The sequence below is a fragment of the Staurois parvus genome, unplaced genomic scaffold, assembly GCF_062004578.1.
Source record: "Staurois parvus isolate SC_StPar_1 unplaced genomic scaffold, SC_StPar_1.0 ptg001484l, whole genome shotgun sequence".
In the NCBI taxonomy this organism is placed as follows: domain Eukaryota; kingdom Metazoa; phylum Chordata; class Amphibia; order Anura; family Ranidae; genus Staurois; species Staurois parvus.
This window is the reverse complement of record NW_028319280.1, coordinates 157,363-174,735: the sequence shown is the minus strand read 5'-3', so window position 1 is coordinate 174,735 and position 17,373 is coordinate 157,363. Positions and strand designations below refer to the sequence as shown.

The 17,373-nt window shown below is 52.4% G+C and overlaps 1 protein-coding gene across 1 annotated transcript in view; it reads left to right on the top strand.

Annotated features, from left to right (window-relative positions):
- LOC149435585 (SCO-spondin-like) overlaps nt 1-17,373 on the top strand; it is a 234,063-nt gene that overhangs the window by 71,853 nt on the left and 144,837 nt on the right. The window contains 8 exon segments of the mRNA XM_089662513.1: nt 889-1,011; nt 4,760-4,863; nt 4,947-5,178; nt 7,427-7,579; nt 11,852-11,992; nt 12,082-12,264; nt 13,246-13,396; nt 16,726-16,885. Of these exon segments, the coding sequence (XP_089518639.1) occupies nt 889-1,011; nt 4,760-4,863; nt 4,947-5,178; nt 7,427-7,579; nt 11,852-11,992; nt 12,082-12,264; nt 13,246-13,396; nt 16,726-16,885 (1,247 nt within the window).

Genomic DNA, 17,373 nt, shown 5'->3' with positions numbered 1-17,373 from the left:
ATTGGAACACCTGAATCACATGATATGGAGGGGATTGGAACACCTGAATCACGTGACATGGAGGGGATTGGAACACCTGAATCACATGATATGGAGGGGATTGGAACACCTGAATCACGTGACATGGAGGGGATTGGAACACCTGAATCACATGATATGGAGGGGATTGGAACACCTGAATCACGTGACATGGAGGGGATTGGAAAACCTGAATCACATGATATGGAGGGGATTGGAACACCTGAATCACATGACATGGAGGGGATTGGAACACCTAAATCACATGATATGGGGGGATTGGAACGCCTGAATCACATGACATGGAGGGGATTGGAACACCTGAATCACGTGACATGGAGGGGATTGGAACGCCTGAATCACGTGATATGGAGGGGATTGGAACGCCTGAATCACGTGATATGGAGGGGATTGGAACACCTGAATCACGTGACATGGAGGGGATTGGAACACCTAAATCACGTGATATGGAGGAGATTGGAACACCTGAATCACGTGATATGGAGGGGATTGGAACACCTGAATCACATGATATGGAGGGGATTGGAGCACCTGAATCACATAATATGGAGGGGATTGGAACACCTGAATCACATGATATGGAGGGGATTGGAACACCTGAATCACATGATATGGAGGGGATTGGAACACCTGAATCACATGATATGGAGGGGATTGGAACACCTGAATCACATGATATGGAGGGGATTGGAACACCTGAATCACATGATTTGGAGGGGATTGGAACACCTGAATCACATGATATGGAGGGGATTGGAACACCTGAATCACATGATTTGGAGGGCGGGGACAGTACTTGGGGCAGTATGGTGTATGTTTTAGTGACATTCTGTGACTTTCTATTGGCAGGTTCCACGCAGATCCCGCCGTGTCCCGGGCACTTCATCTGCACTAACAGGATGTGTGTGAACATCTCCGTGGTATGTGATGGCTCCCCGGACTGTCCACAGGGAGAGGATGAGAAGACATGCGGTGAGATGAGGGGGGTTCCCTAGGGGTAGTACAGTGGTGAGATGTGTGTTGGGGGGTTCCCTAGGGGTAGTACAGTGGTGAGATATAGGGGGGTTCCCTAGGGGTAGTACAGTGGTGAGATGTGTGTTGGGGGGTTCCCTAGGGGTAGTACAGTGGTGAGATGACGGGGGTTCCCTAGGGGTAGTACAGTGGTGAGATGTGTGTTGGGGGGTTCCCTAGGGGTAGTACAGTGGTGAGATGATGGGGGTTCCCTAGGGGTAGTACAGTGGTGAGATGTAGGAGGTTCCCTAGGGGTAGTACAGTGGTGAGATGTGTGTTGGGGGGTTCCCTAGGGGTAGTACAGTGGTGAGATGTGTGTTGGGGGGTTCCCTAGGGGTAGTACAGTGGTGAGATGTGTGTTGGGGGGTTCCCTAGGGGTAGTACAGTGGTGAGATATAGGGGGGTTCCCTAGCGGTATTACATTGGTGAGATGTGTGGTGGGGGGGTTCCCTAGGGGTAGTACAGTGGTGAGATGTGTGTTGGGGGGTTCCCTAGGGGTAGTACAGTGGTGAGATATAGGGGGGTTCCCTAGGGGTAGTACAGTGGTGAGATGTGTGTTGGGGGGTTCCCTAGGGGTAGTACAGTGGTGAGATATAGGGGGGTTCCCTAGCGGTATTACATTGGTGAGATGTGTGGTGGAGGGGTTCCCTAGGGGTAGTACAGTGGTGAGATGTGTGTTGGGGGGTTCCCTAGGGGTAGTACAGTGGTGAGATATAGGGGGGTTCCCTAGAGGTAGTACAGTGGTGAGATATAGGGGGGTTCCCTAGGGGTAGTACAGTGGTGAGATGTGTGTTGGGGGGTTCCCTAGGGGTAGTACAGTGGTGAGATATAGGGGGGTTCCCTAGGGGTAGTACAGTGGTGAGATATAGGGGGGTTCCCTAGGGGTAGTACAGTGGTGAGATATAGGGGGGTTCCCTAGGGGTAGTACAGTGGTGAGATGTGTGTTGGGGGGTTCCCTAGGGGTAGTACAGTGGTGAGATGTGTGTTGGGGGGTTCCCTAGGGGTAGTACAGTGGTGAGATATAGGGGGGTTCCCTAGGGGTAGTACAGTAGTGAGATATAGGGGGGTTCCCTAGAGGTAGTACAGTGGTGAGATATAGGGAGGGGGTTCCCTAGAGGTAGTACAGTAGTGAGATATAGGGGGGTTCCCTAGGGGTAGTACAGTGGTGAGATATAGGGGGGTTCCCTAGGGGTAGTACAGTGGTGAGATGTGTGTTGGGGGGTTCCCTAGAGGTAGTACAGTAGTGAGATATAGGGGGGTTCCCTAGAGGTAGTACAGTAGTGAGATATAGGGGGGTTCCCTAGGGGTAGTACAGTGGTGAGATATAGGGGGGTTCCCTAGGGGTAGTACAGTGGTGAGATATAGGGGGGTTCCCTAGGGGTAGTACAGTGGTGAGATATAGGGGGGTTCCCTAGAGGTAGTACAGTGGTGAGATATAGGGGGGTTCCCTAGGGGTAGTACAGTGGTGAGATATAGGGGGGTTCCCTAGAGGTAGTACAGTGGTGAGATATAGGGGGTTCCCTAGGGGTAGTACAGTGGTGAGATATAGGGGGGTTCCCTAGGGGTAGTACAGTGGTGAGATATAGGGGGGTTCCCTAGGGGTAGTACAGTGGTGAGATGTGTGTTGGGGGGTTCCCTAGAGGTAGTACAGTGTGAGATATAGGGGGGTTCCCTAGTACAGTGGTGAGATATAGGGGGGTTCCCTAGAGGTAGTACAGTGGTGAGATATAGGGAGGGGGTTCCCTAGGGGTAGTACAGTAGTGAGATATAGGGGGGTTCCCTAGAGGTAGTACAGTAGTGAGATATAGGGGGGTTCCCTAGGGGTAGTACAGTGTGAGATATAGGGGGGTTCCCTAGGGGTAGTACAGTGTGAGATATAGGGGGGTTCCCTAGAGGTAGTACAGTGTGAGATATAGGGGGGTTCCCTAGAGGTAGTACAGTGTGAGATATAGGGGGGTTCCCTAGGGGTAGTACAGTGTGAGATATAGGGGGGTTCCCTAGAGGTAGTACAGTGTGAGATATAGGGGGGTTCCCTAGGGGTAGTACAGTGGTGAGATATAGGGGGGTTCCCTAGGGGTAGTACAGTGTGAGATATAGGGGGTTCCCTAGGGGTAGTACAGTGGTGAGATGTGTGTTGGGGGGTTCCCTAGAGGTAGTACAGTGGTGAGATGTGTGTTGGGGGGTTCCCTAGAGGTAGTACAGTGGTGAGATGTGTGTTGGGGGGTTCCCTAGGGGTAGTACAGTGTGAGATATAGGGGGGTTCCCTAGGGGTAGTACAGTGTGAGATATAGGGGGGTTCCCTAGGGGTAGTACAGTGTGAGATATAGGGGGGTTCCCTAGAGGTAGTACAGTGTGAGATATAGGGGGGTTCCCTAGGGGTAGTACAGTGTGAGATATAGGGGGGTTCCCTAGAGGTAGTACAGTGTGAGATATAGGGGGGTTCCCTAGGGGTAGTACAGTGGTGAGATATAGGGGGGTTCCCTAGGGGTAGTACAGTGTGAGATATAGGGGGGTTCCCTAGGGGTAGTACAGTGTGAGATATAGGGGGGTTCCCTAGGGGTAGTACAGTGGTGAGATATAGGGGGGTTCCCTAGAGGTAGTACAGTGGTGAGATATAGGGGGGTTCCCTAGAGGTAGTACAGTGTGAGATATAGGGGGGTTCTCTAGGGGTAGTACAGTGGTGAGATATAGGGAGGGGGTTCCCTAGAGGTAGTACAGTGGTGAGATATAGGGGGGTTCCCTAGGGGTAGTACAGTGGTGAGATATAGGGGGGTTCCCTAGGGGTAGTACAGTGGTGAGATATAGGGGGGTTCCCTAGGGGTAGTACAGTGGTGAGATATAGGGGGGTTCCCTAGAGGTAGTACAGTGGTGAGATATAGGGGGGTTCCCTAGGGGTAGTACAGTGGTGAGATATAGGGGGGTTCCCTAGTACAGTGGTGAGATATAGGGGGGTTCCCTAGAGGTAGTACAGTGGTGAGATATAGGGGGGTTCCCTAGAGGTAGTACAGTGGTGAGATATAGGGGGGTTCCCTAGGGGTAGTACAGTGGTGAGATATAGGGGGGTTCCCTAGAGGTAGTACAGTGGTGAGATATAGGGGGGTTCCCTAGGGGTAGTACAGTGGTGAGATATAGGGGGGTTCCCTAGGGGTAGTACAGTGTGAGATATAGGGGGGTTCCCTAGTACAGTGGTGAGATGTAGGGGGGTTCCCTAGGGGTAGTACAGTGGTGAGATATAGGGGGGTTCCCTAGGGGTAGTACAGTGGTGAGATATAGGGGGGTTCCCTAGGGGTAGTACAGTGGTGAGATATAGGGGGGTTCCCTAGAGGTAGTACAGTGGTGAGATATAGGGGGGTTCCCTAGGGGTAGTACAGTGGTGAGATATAGGGGGGTTCCCTAGTACAGTGGTGAGATGGGTGGGGGACTGTTGTGATTTTCGGTCCTGGCCCCCGAGAACCAACTCGGGTCATGTGTCATGAGACCATCATGAGACCATCATGAGACCATCATGAGACCATCATGAGACCATCATGAGACCATCATGTGACCATCATGAGACCATCATCATGTGACCATCATGAGACCATCATGTGACCTTCATGTGACCTTCATGTGACGTGTTCTATCTCTCATATCTGGGCCGTATTACTGACCTATTCTGCATTCATGGTCTTTGAGGTGCTCCACCCTAAACTGATGTCTCCTTCTATAGAGAGAAGCTCGGTGACCCCCTCCCCCTCCATCCAGGACAAGCCGAGCTCCACCTCCTGCCCCGAGTACTCCTGTCCAGATGGACGATGTCTGATGTTCAAGCAGGTAGAGGGCAGCCGGGGGATTCCATGGAAGGTCCTCTGAATCTCCTCCACCTGCCCTCCATCCTCTGTCTTCTCCATCCTCAGGTGTGTAATGGAATCTCGGATTGTGGCGAGGACTCTTCTGGTTGGGTGGCAGCGGACGAGTGGGAGTGCAGCTTCTGGAGCCCATGGGGTGGATGGAGTGAATGCAGCCAATCATGTGGTCCCGGCATGCAGACCAGAAGACGAGTGTGCACCAATCCGACTGGAGATATCCTGAGGCAGTGCCGAGGAGAGCTGAGTGAGGACCAGCAGTGCTTCTCCGTGTCCTGTCCAGGTGAGGGGTGTGTCCCCCAATCATTGGTGGGGTTCCCCATGGGGGTATTCAGGCTCTCCCCATCTCATTATTATCACATCATACCAAAGAATAAGAGGGCAGGTGGGGTACAGCCTTGGGTGTGACACCATCAGTCATGTCATGTCTGGGAGGGCAGGTGGGGTACAGCCTTGGGTCTGACACCATCAGTCATGTCATGTCTGGGAGGGCAGGTGGGGTACAGCCTTGGGTGTGACACCATCAGTCATGTCATGTCTGGGAGGGCAGGTGGGGTACAGCCTTGGGTGTGACATCATCAGTCACGTTATGTCCGGGAGGGCAGGTGGGATACAGCCTTGGGTGTGACACCATCAGTCATGTCATGTCTGGGAGGGCAGGTGGGGTACAGCCTTGGGTGTGACATCATCAGTCACGTTATGTCCGGGAGGGCAGGGGGGGTACAGCCTTGGGTGTGACACCATCAGTCATGTTATGTCCGGGAGGGCAGGTGGGGTACAGCCTTGGGTCTGACACCATCAGTCATGTCATGTCTGGGATGGCAGGGGGGGTACTACCTTGGGTGTGACACCATCAGTCATGTTATGTCTGGGAGGGCAGGTGGGGTACAGCCTTGGGTGTGACACCGTCAGTCATGTCATGTCTGGGAGGGCAGGGGGGGTGCAGCCTTGGGTCTGACACCGTCAGTCATGTCATGTCTGGGAGGGCAGGGGGGGTGCAGCCTTGGGTGTGACACAGTCAGTCATGTTATGTCTGGGAGGGCAGGGGGGGTGCAGCCTTGGGTCTGACACCATCAGTCATGTTATGTCTGGGAGGGCAGGGGGGGTGCAGCCTTGGGTGTGACACCGTCAGTCATGTCATGTCTGGGAGGGCAGGTGGGGTACAGCCTTGGGTCTGACACCGTCAGTCATGTCATGTCTGGGAGGGCAGGGGGGGTACAGCCTTGGGTGTGACACCATCAGTCATGTCATGTCTGGGAGGGCAGGTGGGGTACAGCCTTGGGTCTGACACCATCAGTCATGTTATGTCTGGGAGGGCAGGTGGGGTACAGCCTTGGGTGTGACACCGTCAGTCATGTTATGTCCGGGAGGGCAGGTGGGGTACAGCCTTGGGTGTGACACCGTCAGTCATTTCATGTCTGGGAGGGCAGGTGGAGTACAGCCTTGGGTGTGACACCATCAGTCATTTTATGTCTGGGAGGGCAGGTGGACTACAGCCTTGGGTGTGACACCGTCAGTCATTTTATGTCTGGGAGGGCAGGTGGGGTACAGCCTTGGGTCTGACACCATCAGTCATGTTATGTCCGGGAGGGCAGGTGGGGTACAGCCTTGGGTGTGACACCATCAGTCATGTTATGTCAGGGAGGGCAGGTGGGGTACAGCCTTGGGTGTGACACCATCAGTCATTTTATGTCTGGGAGGGCAGGTGGGGTACAGCCTTGGGTGTGACACCATCAGTCATGTTATGTCTGGGAGGGCAGGTGGGGTACAGCCTTGGGTGTGACACCATCAGTCATGTTATGTCTGGGAGGGCAGGTGGGGTACAGCCTTGGGTGTGACACCGTCAGTCATTTTATGTCTGGGAGGGCAGGTGGGATACAGCCTTGGGTGTGACACCATCAGTCATTTTATGTCAGGGAGGGCAGGTGGGGTACAGCCTTGGGTCTGACACCATCAGTCATTTTATGTCAGGGAGGGCAGGTGGGGTACAGCCTTGGGTCTGACACCATCAGTCATGTTATGTCCGGGAGGGCAGGTGGGGTACAGCCTTGGGTGTGACACCATCAGTCATTTTATGTCTGGGAGGGCAGGTGGGGTACAGCCTTGGGTCTGACACCATCAGTCATTTTATGTCAGGGAGGGCAGGTGGGGTACAGCCTTGGGTCTGACACCATCAGTCATTTTATGTCTGGGAGGGCAGGTGGGGTACAGCCTTGGGTCTGACACCATCAGTCATTTTATGTCTGGGAGGGCAGGTGGGGTACAGCCCAGGGTCTGACACCATCAGGCATTTTGTGTCCTTGCTCATCATCTCCACTACATGCTGGAACTGCTCTTCAGTGGGTCAGTTAATATGGTGGTCTTCTCAATCTCATTGTGGAAGGGCTCTGCTGTCCACCTCAGCACACCGACTGCCGGATCCCCCGACCACACACTGTGAATGTTCAGATCTCGATAAGATCAGATCATTGTTTCTTCTACATGACGTCTTCCACTATTTGACTCTTCTTGTCCTCGTTGTCTCTCCTCAGTGGACGGTTCCTGGACTGAATGGACAACATGGTCAAACTGTACCCAAGACTGCAATGGGGTGGTGATCCGCCGGAGGGAGTGCTCCCCACCACAGAATGGAGGGCGCCACTGCTCTGAGCTCCCACATTCCTCAGCTGTATCTCTGGAGATTGGTAAGATGGGTTGAGGCGGTGGTGAGGAGGATTCTGGGAATAATCCATAGACACTTTCTTATCGAGCTCAATCTGAAACCCGCAAATGATCCAGAAGAGGCAGTAAGCCCTTAAAAACATGGCCCAATTTGCAACAGTGGGGGAAAAATTCCTTCCTGACCCCCATGGGCTACGGGACCTTCCTTAGAGTTGAGTCTACGTTGTCACAGATCTGACTCTTTACATCATTTCCAGATGCGGAGGATTTCATCTCTCTTCCTCCAAGCAAAGAATTCCCCTTGTCAACTGTAATGACTTGAAAGTGAATAAAGTTGCATCAAGCTCACTCTCTGGACCACCTCATCGTCATCCTCATCCATGGTGATCATATCCCTCCATTATCATCATTCATGGTGATCATATCCCTCATCATCGTCATCATCCATGGTGATCATATCCCTCATCATCATTCATGGTGATCATATCCCTCATCATCATCATCCATGGTGATCATATCCCTCCATCATCATCATTCATGGTGATCATATCCCTCATCATCATCATTCATGGTGATCATATCCCTCATCATCATCATCATCATCCATGGTGATCATATCCCTCCATCATCATCATCCATGGTGATCATATCCCTCCATCATCAGTATTCTTGGTGATCAAATACCTCATCATCATCATAACCATCCATTGTAATCATATCCCTCCATCATCATCATCATTCATGGTGATCATATCCCTCCATCATCATCATCATTCATGGTGATCATATCCCTCATCATCATTCATGGTGATCATATCCCTCATCATCATCATTCATGGTGATCATATCCCTCATCATCATCATTCATGGTGATCATATCCCTCCATCATCATCATTCATGGTGATCATATCCCTCATCATCATCATTCATGGTGATCATATCCCTCATCATCATTCATGGTGATCATATCCCTCATCATCATCATTCATGGTGATCATATCCCTCATCATCATTCATGGTGATCATATCCCTCATCACCATCCATTGTAATCATATCCCTCCATCATCATCATCATTCATGGTGATCAAATACCTCATCATCATCATCACCATCCTCATCCATGGTGATCCTATCCCTCATTAATATCATCCATGGTGATCATATCCCTCATCATCTATGGTGATCCTATCCCTCATTAATATCATCCATGGTGATCATATCCCTCCTCCTCCTCATCATCATCATCCATGGTGATCATATCCCTCATCATCTATGGTGATCATATCCCTCATCATCATCCATGGTGATCATATCCCTCATCATCTATGGTGATCCCCTTAATCGTCTCTTCTTCATGGAGAATGGACTCGGCTCCTTGTGTTCCTCGGTCATGTAGTCCTGGTGGACCGTTTCCTCCACCACGTCGCCTGGACCCCGAGTGACGGCCACTCCTTCCCTTTCTATAGATTGGAGCTTTATTTCTCACATTGATCTGGAATGTTCCATGTAACAGTCGGGGGAAGGATGATTATGTGTGATTTCCCTGACAATGTGTGATTTCCCTGACGATGTGTGATTTCCCTGACGATGTGTGATTTCCCTGACGATGTGTGATTTCCCTGACGATGTGTGATTTCCCTGACCCTGACGATGTGTGATTTCCCTGACGATGCGTGATTTCCATGACCCTGATGATGCGTGATTTCCCTGACGATGCGTGATTTCCCTGACGATGCGTGATTTCCCTGACGATGTGTGATTTCCCTGATGTGTGATTTCCCTGACGATGCGTGATTTCCCTGACGATGCGTGATTTCCATGACCCTGACGATGTGTGATTTCCCTGACGATGCGTGATTTCCATGACCCTGATGATGCATGATTTCCCTGACGATGTGTGATTTCCCTGACGATGCGTGATTTCCCTGACGATGCGTGATTTCCCTGACGATGCGTGATCTCCATGACGATGCGTGATCTCCATGACGATGCGTGGTCTCCATGACGATGTGATCTCCATGATGATGTGTGATCTCTCTGACGATGCGTGATTTCCCTGACGATGTGTGATTTCCCTGACGATGTGTGATTTCCCTGACGATGTGTGATTTCCCTGACGATGTGTGATTTCCCTGACCCTGACGATGTGTGATTTCCCTGACGATGCGTGATTTCCATGACCCTGATGATGCGTGATTTCCCTGACGATGCGTGATTTCCCTGACGATGCGTGATTTCCCTGACGATGCGTTATTTCCCTGACGATGCGTGATTTCCCTGACGTGTGATTTCCCTGACGATGCGTGATTTCCCTGACGATGCGTGATTTCCATGACCCTGACGATGTGTGATTTCCCTGACGATGCGTGATTTCCATGACCCTGATGATGCATGATTTCCCTGACGATGTGTGATTTCCCTGACGATGTGTGATTTCCCTGACGATGCGTGATCTCCATGACGATGCGTGATCTCCATGACGATGCGTGATCTCCATGACGATGCGTGGTCTCCATGATGATGTGTGATCTCCATGATGATGTGTGATCTCTCTGACGATGCGTGATTTCCCTGACGATGTGTGATTTCCCTGACCCTGACGATGTGTGATTTCCCTGATGATGTGTGATTTCCCTGACGATGTGTGATTTTCATGACCCTGACAATGTGTGATTTCCCTGATGATGTGTGATTTCCATGACCCTGACGATGTGTGATTTCCCTGATGATGCGTGATTTCCCTGATGATGCGCGATTTCCCTGACGATGCGTGATTTCCCTGACGATGCGTGATTTCCCTGACGATGCGTGATTTCCCTGCAGATGTGTGATTTCCCTGACGATGTGTGATTTCCCTGACCCTGACGATGTGTGATTTCCCTGACGATGCGTGATTTCCCTGACGATGCGTGATTTCCCTGCAGATGTGTGATTTCCCTGACGATGCGTGATTTCCCTGCAGATGTGTGATTTCCCTGACGATGTGTGATTTCCCTGACCCTGACGATGTGTGATTTCCCTGATGATGTGTGATTTCCCTGACAATGTGTGATTTTCATGACCCTGACAATGTGTGATTTCCCTGATGATGTGTGATTTCCATGACCCTGACGATGTGTGATTTCCCTGATGATGCGTGATTTCCCTGATGATGCGTGATTTCCCTGACGATGCGTGATTTCCCTGACGATGCGTGATTTCCCTGATGATGCGTGATTTCCCTGATGATGCGTGATTTCCCTGACGATGCGTGATTTCCCTGACGATGCGTGATTTCCCTGACGATGTGTGATTTCCCTGACGATGTGTGATTTCCCTGACGATGTGTGATTTCCCTGACGATGTGTGATTTCCCTGCAGATGTGTGATTTCCCTGACGATGTGTGATTTCCCTGACCCTGACGATGTGTGATTTCCCTGACGATGCGTGATTTCCCTGACGATGCGTGATTTCCCTGACGATGTGTGATTTCCCTGACCCTGACGATGTGTGATTTCCCTGACGAAGTGTGATTTTCATGACCCTGACGATGCGTGATTTCCCTGACGATGTGTGATTTCCCTGATGATGTGTGATTTCCATGACCCTGACGATGTGTGATTTCCCTGCAGATGTGTGATTTCCCTGATGTGTGATTTCCCTGAAGATGTGTGATTTCCATGACCCTGACTATGTGTGATTTCCCTGCAGATGTGTGATTTCCCTGACGATGTGTGATTTCCCTGACGATGTGTGATTTCCCTGGCGATGCGTGATTTCCCTGACGATGCGTGATTTCCCTGACCCTGACAATGTGTGATTTCCCTGACAATGTGTGATTTCCCTGGCGATGTGTGATTTCCCTGGCGATGCGTGATTTCCCTGGCGATGCGTGATTTCCCTGATGTGTGATTTCCCTGATGTGTGATTTCCCTGATGATGTGTGATTTCCCTGATGTGTGATTTCCCTGATGTGTGATTTCCCTGATGATGTGTGATTTCCCTGATGATGTGTGATTTCCCTGGCGATGCGTGATTTCCCTGGCGATGCGTGATTTCCCTGATGTGTGATTACCCTGACGATGCGTGATTTACCTGATGTGTGATTTTCCTGATGATGTGTGATTTCCATGACCCTGACGATGCGTGATTTCCCTGACGATGCGTGATTTCCCTGACGATGCGTGATTTCCCTGACGATGCGTGATTTCCCTGACGATGTGTGATTTCCCTGATGATGTGTGATTTCCCTGACGATGTGTGATTTCCATGACATTGCGTGATTTCCCTGACGATGCGTGATTTCCCTGCAGATGTGTGTCGACAAGATGGCTGTCCAGAGTCTCGGTCTTGTCCTGCTGATCTCCAGTATAAGTCGTGTGCCCCGTGTCCCCAGACCTGCTCGGATCTGACCAATAAGAGGAGCTGCCATGGCGATGAGCACTGCGTGCCGGGTAAGAAGATGAAGGAACCCCGTGTGATCTCTGTGTGTGTGGTGTCACCTCCATGCCTCCCTCACCCCTCTCCTCATCTCTCCTTCCAGGATGCTGGTGTCCCGATGGGCTTCTGATGGACAATATGAACCACTGTGTGCGCCCAGAGGAGTGCCCCTGTGACGTGGAGGGCGCCACCTACTGGCCCGGCCAACTGGTCAAAGCCAGCTGTCAGATCTGCACGTGTCAGGAGGGTCAGATGAAACAGTGCCGGCCCAACCCGGAGTGTACCGGTCAGTGCCCAGCAGAGGGCAATGTACACCCAGGAGCTGATCTAACAGGCTCTCATAACAGGGCTCCAGTCTCTTGTTACATGGTGCCAGGCTCTAATAACAGGGCTCCAGTCTCTTGTTACATGGTGCCAGGCCCTTATAACAGGGCTCCACTCTCTTGTTACATGGTGCCAGGCTCTTATAACAGGGCTCCAGTCTCTTGTTACATGGTGCCAGGCTCTTATAACAGGGCTCCAGTCTCTTGTTACATGGTGCCAGGCTCTCATAACAGGGCTCCAGTCTCTTGTTACACGGTGCCAGGCCCTTATAACAGGGCTCCACTCTCTTGTTACATGGTGCCAGGCACTTATAACAGGGCTCCAGTCTCTTGTTACATGGTGCCAGGCTCTTATAACAGGGCTCCAGTCTCTTGTTACACGGTGCCAGGCTCTTATAACAGGGCTCCAGTCTCTTGGTACACGGTGCCAAGCTCTTATAACAGGGCTCCAGTCTCTTGGTACATGGTGCCAGGCCCTTATACCAGGGCTCCAGTCTCTTGTTACATGGTGCCAGGCTCTTATAACAGGGCTCCAGTCTCTTGTTACATGGTGCCAGGCTCTTATACCAGGGCTCCAGTCTCTGGTTCCATGGTCCCAGTCTGTAATGTTGCTCCAGTCTCTGGTTCCATGGCCCCAGTCTGTAATGTTGCTCCAGTCTTTGGTTCCATGACCCCAGTCTGTAATGTTGCTCCAGTCTCTGGTTCCATGACCCCAGTCTGTAATGTTGCTCCAGTCTCTGGTTCCATGGCCCCAGTCTGTAATGTTGCTCCAGTCTCTGGTTCCATGGTCCCAGTCTCTGGTTTCCAGCACTCTGTAGACGTTTCTGGTGGACATCTCTGGTAATCTGCATTGTGTGTTGGGGGTGTACAGAGACCAGCCTGAGATGTACCATACCCCATACATTGTATATGATGATTGGGTGTCTGCCATTTTGTATTTCTAGTGAACTGCGGCTGGTCAGCCTGGTCCCCCTGGGGAGAGTGCCTGGGTCCATGTGGAGTGCAGAGCATCCAGTGGTCCTTCCGTAGCCCCAACAATCCCAGCAAACATGGCAATGGGAAGCAATGCCGCGGAATCTACCGGAAGGCCCGCAGGTGAGGAGAGGTGTCCGTGTGAGGAGAGGTGTCGTACATGGCGAGGTGTTGGTGTGAGGAGAGGAGTTGTCCATGGTGAGGTGTCGGTGTGAGGAGAGGTGTCACACATGGTGAGGTGTCGGTGTGAGGAGAGGTGTCACACATGGTGAGGTGTCGGTGTGAGGAGAGGAGTTGTCCATGGTGAGGTATCGGTGTGAGGAGAGGAGTTGTCCATGGTGAGGTATCGGTGTGAGGAGAGGAGTTGTCCATGGTGAGGTATCGGTGTGAGGAGAGGAGTTGTCCATGTGGAGGTGTCGGTGTGAGGAGAGGAGTTGTCAATGGTGAGGTGTAGGTGTGAGGAGAGGTGTCGTACACGGTGAGGTGTCGGTGTGAGGAGAGGAGTTGTCCATGGTGAGGTGTTGGTGTGAGGAGAGGAGTTGTCCATGGTGAGGTGTCGGTGTGAGGAGAGGAGTTGTCCATGTTGAGGTGTCGGTGTGAGGAGAGGAGTTGTCCATGGTGAGGTGTCGGTGTGAGGAGAGGAGTTGTCAATGGTGAGGTGTAGGTGTGAGGAGAGGAGTTGTCAATGGTGAGGTGTCGGTGTGAGGAGAGGAGTTGTCCATGTTGAGGTGTCGGTGTGAGGAGAGGTGTTGTACATGGTGAGGTGTCGGTGTGAGGAGAGGAGTTGTACATGGTGAGGTGTCAGTGTGAGGAGAGGAGTTGTCCATGTTGAGGTGTCGGTGTGAGGAGAGGAGTTGTCCATGTTGAGGTGTCGGTGTGAGGAGAGGAGTTGTCAATGGTGAGGTGTAGGTGTGAGGAGAGGTGTCGTACATGGTGAGGTATCGGTGTGAGAAGTTGTCCATGGTGAGGTGTAGGTGTGAGGAGAGGTGTTGTACATGGTGAGGTGTTGGTGTGAGGAGAGGTGTCAATGGTGAGATGTCGGTGTGAGGAGAGGAGTTGTCCATGGTGAGGTGTCTGTGTGAGGAGAAAAGTTGTACATGGTGAGGTGTCAGTGTGAGGAGAGGAGTTGTCCATGTTGAGGTGTCGGTGTGAGGAGAGGTGTCACACATGGTGAGGTGTCGGTGTGAGGAGATGTCCATGGTGAGGTGTCGGTGTGAGGAGAGGTGTTGTACATGGTGAGGTGTCGGTGTGAGGAGAGGAGTTGTACACGGTGAGGTGTCAGTGTGAGGAGAGGAGTTGTCCATGTTGAGGTGTCGGTGTGAGGAGAGGAGTTGTCAATGGTGAGGTGTCGGTGTGAGGAGAGGTGTCCTACACGGTGAGGTGTCGGTGTGAGGAGAGGTGTCGTACACGGTGAGGTGTCGGTGTGAGGAGAGGTGTCGTACATGGTGAGGTGTCGGTGTGAGGAGAGGAGTTGTCCATGTTGAGGTGTCGGTGTGACGAGAGGAGTTGTCCATGGTGAGGTGTCAGTGTGAGGAGAGGTGTTGTCCATGGTGAGGTGTCGGTGTGAGGAGAGGTGTTGTACATGGTGAGGTGTCGGTGTGAGGAGAGGAGTTGTCCATGTTGAGGTGTCGGTGTGAGGAGAGGAGTTGTCAATGGTGAGGTGTCGGTGTGAGGAGAGGTGTCCTACACGGTGAGGTGTCGGTGTGAGGAGAGGTGTCGTACATGGTGAGGTATCGGTGTGAGGAGATGTCCATGGTGAGGTGTCGGTGTGAGGAGAGGTGTTGTCCATGGTGAGGTGTCGGTGCGAGGAGAGGTGTCACACATGGTGAGGTGTCGGTGTGAGGAGAGGTGTCCATGGTGAGGTGTCGGTGTGAGGAGAGGAGATGTCCATGGTGAGGTGTCGGTGTGAGGAGAGGAGATGTCCATGGTGAGGTGTCGGTGTGAGGAGAGGAGATGTCCATGGTGAGGTGTCGGTGTGAGGAGAGGAGATGTCCATGGTGAGGTGTCGGTGTGAGGAGAGGTGTCGTACACGGTGAGGTGTCAGTGTGAGGAGATGTCCATGGTGAGGTGTCGGTGTGAGGAGAGGTGTCACACATGGTGAGGTGTCGGTGTGAGGAGAGGTGTCCATGGTGAGGTGTCGGTGTGAGGAGAGGTGTCCATGGTGAGGTGTCGGTGTGAGGAGAGGTGTCGGTGTGAGGAGAGGAGTTGTCCATGGTGAGGTGTCGGTGTGAGGAGAGGAGTTGTCCATGGTGAGGTGTCGGTGTGAGGAGAGGAGTTGTACATGGTGAGGTGTCGGAGTGAGGAGAGGTGTCCATGGTGAGGTGTCGGTGTGAGGAGAGGTGTTGTCCATGATGAGGTGTCGGTGTGAGGAGAGGAGTTGTCCATGGTGAGGTGTCGGTGTGAGGAGAGGAGTTGTCCATGATGAGGTGTCAGTGTGAGGTGTCGTACACAGTGAGGTGTCGGTGTGAGGAGAGGAGTTGTCCATGATGAGGTGTCGGTGTGAGGAGAGGAGTTGTCCATGATGAGGTGTCGGTGTGAGGAGAGGAGTTGTCCATGATGAGGTGTCGGTGTGAGGAGAGGAGTTGTCCATGGTGAGGTGTCGGTGTGAGGAGAGGTGTCGGTGTGAGGAGAGGAGTTGCCCATGGTGAGGTGTCGGTGTGAGGAGAGGAGTTGTCCATGGTGAGGTGTCGGTGTGAGGAGAGGTGTCGGTGTGAGGAGAGGAGTTGTCCATGGTGAGGTGTCGGTGTGAGGAGAGGTGTCGGTGTGAGGAGAGGTGTCGGTGTGAGGAGAGGAGTTGTCCATGATGAGGTGTCGGTGTGAGGAGAGGAGTTGTCCATGGTGAGGTGTCGGTGTGAGGAGAGGTGTTGTCCATGATGAGGTGTCGGTGTGAGGAGAGGAGTTGTCCATGGTGAGGTGTCGGTGTGAGGAGAGGAGTTGTCCATGGTGAGGTGTCGGTGTGAGGAGAGGTGTTGTCCATGATGAGGTGTCGGTGTGAGGAGAGGAGTTGTCCATGGTGAGGTGTCGGTGTGAGGAGAGGAGTTGTCCATGGTGAGGTGTCGGTGTGAGGAGAGGAGTTGTCCATGATGAGGTGTCGGTGTGAGGAGAGGAGTTGTCCATGATGAGGTGTCGGTGTGAGGAGAGGAGTTGTCCATGGTGAGGTGTCGGTGTGAGGAGAGGAGTTGTCCATGATGAGGTGTCGGTGTGAGGAGAGGAGTTGTCCATGGTGAGGTGTCGGTGTGAGGAGAGGAGTTGTCCATGGTGAGGTGTCGGTGTGAGGAGAGGAGATGTCCATGATGAGGTGTCGGTGTGAGGTGTCGTACACAGTGAGGTGTCGGTGTCGGTTGGGTTGTCACATGCTGTATATCTGACATTCCTGCTCTCGGATCCCCCATCAGTCTCTGTATGTTCTGCTCTCTGACACATTTACCTCCCCTCTCTCTCCTTCATACAAGGTGTCAGACGGACCCGTGTGAGGCGTGTACATACCACGGGAAGACCTACAGCACGGGTGAGCGTTGGAGGTCTGGAGAATGCCACGTGTGCCAGTGTCTGCCGAACCTGACCGTCCAGTGCTCCCAATTCTGCCAGTTCATCAATGTGGGGTGCCCCGAGGTGAGATCCGGTGACACCATCACTATAGTAACGTACTGTGTAGAAGACTCATCATCTCTCATATATACACGGCTCCACCAATGAGAGGAAGACTCTGACAACCCATCAGACCCCAATGGGGAGGAATCTCCTGCTGGATCTCTATACTGACATGGACGGGGGATGGGTGAGGAACGTAAGGACGCCCCATCATTGGATGGAAATGATCGACCTACAGAGGACTGAATTCACAGACACCCCGAAAATCAAAGTGAAGAAATGATGCAGCAGGCGAGTCCATGTTGGTGAAATGTCATTGCAGCAACTCAGAATGGTCCTCAGTAGTCTGTGTGGCCCCCACGTGCTTGTATGCATGCCTGACAACGTCGGGGGAGGCTCCTAATGACACCACGGATGGTGTCCTGGGGGATTTCCTCCAAGATCTGGACCAGGACATCACTGAGCTCCTGGAAAGTCTGAGGTGCAACCTGGAGGCGTCGGATGGACCG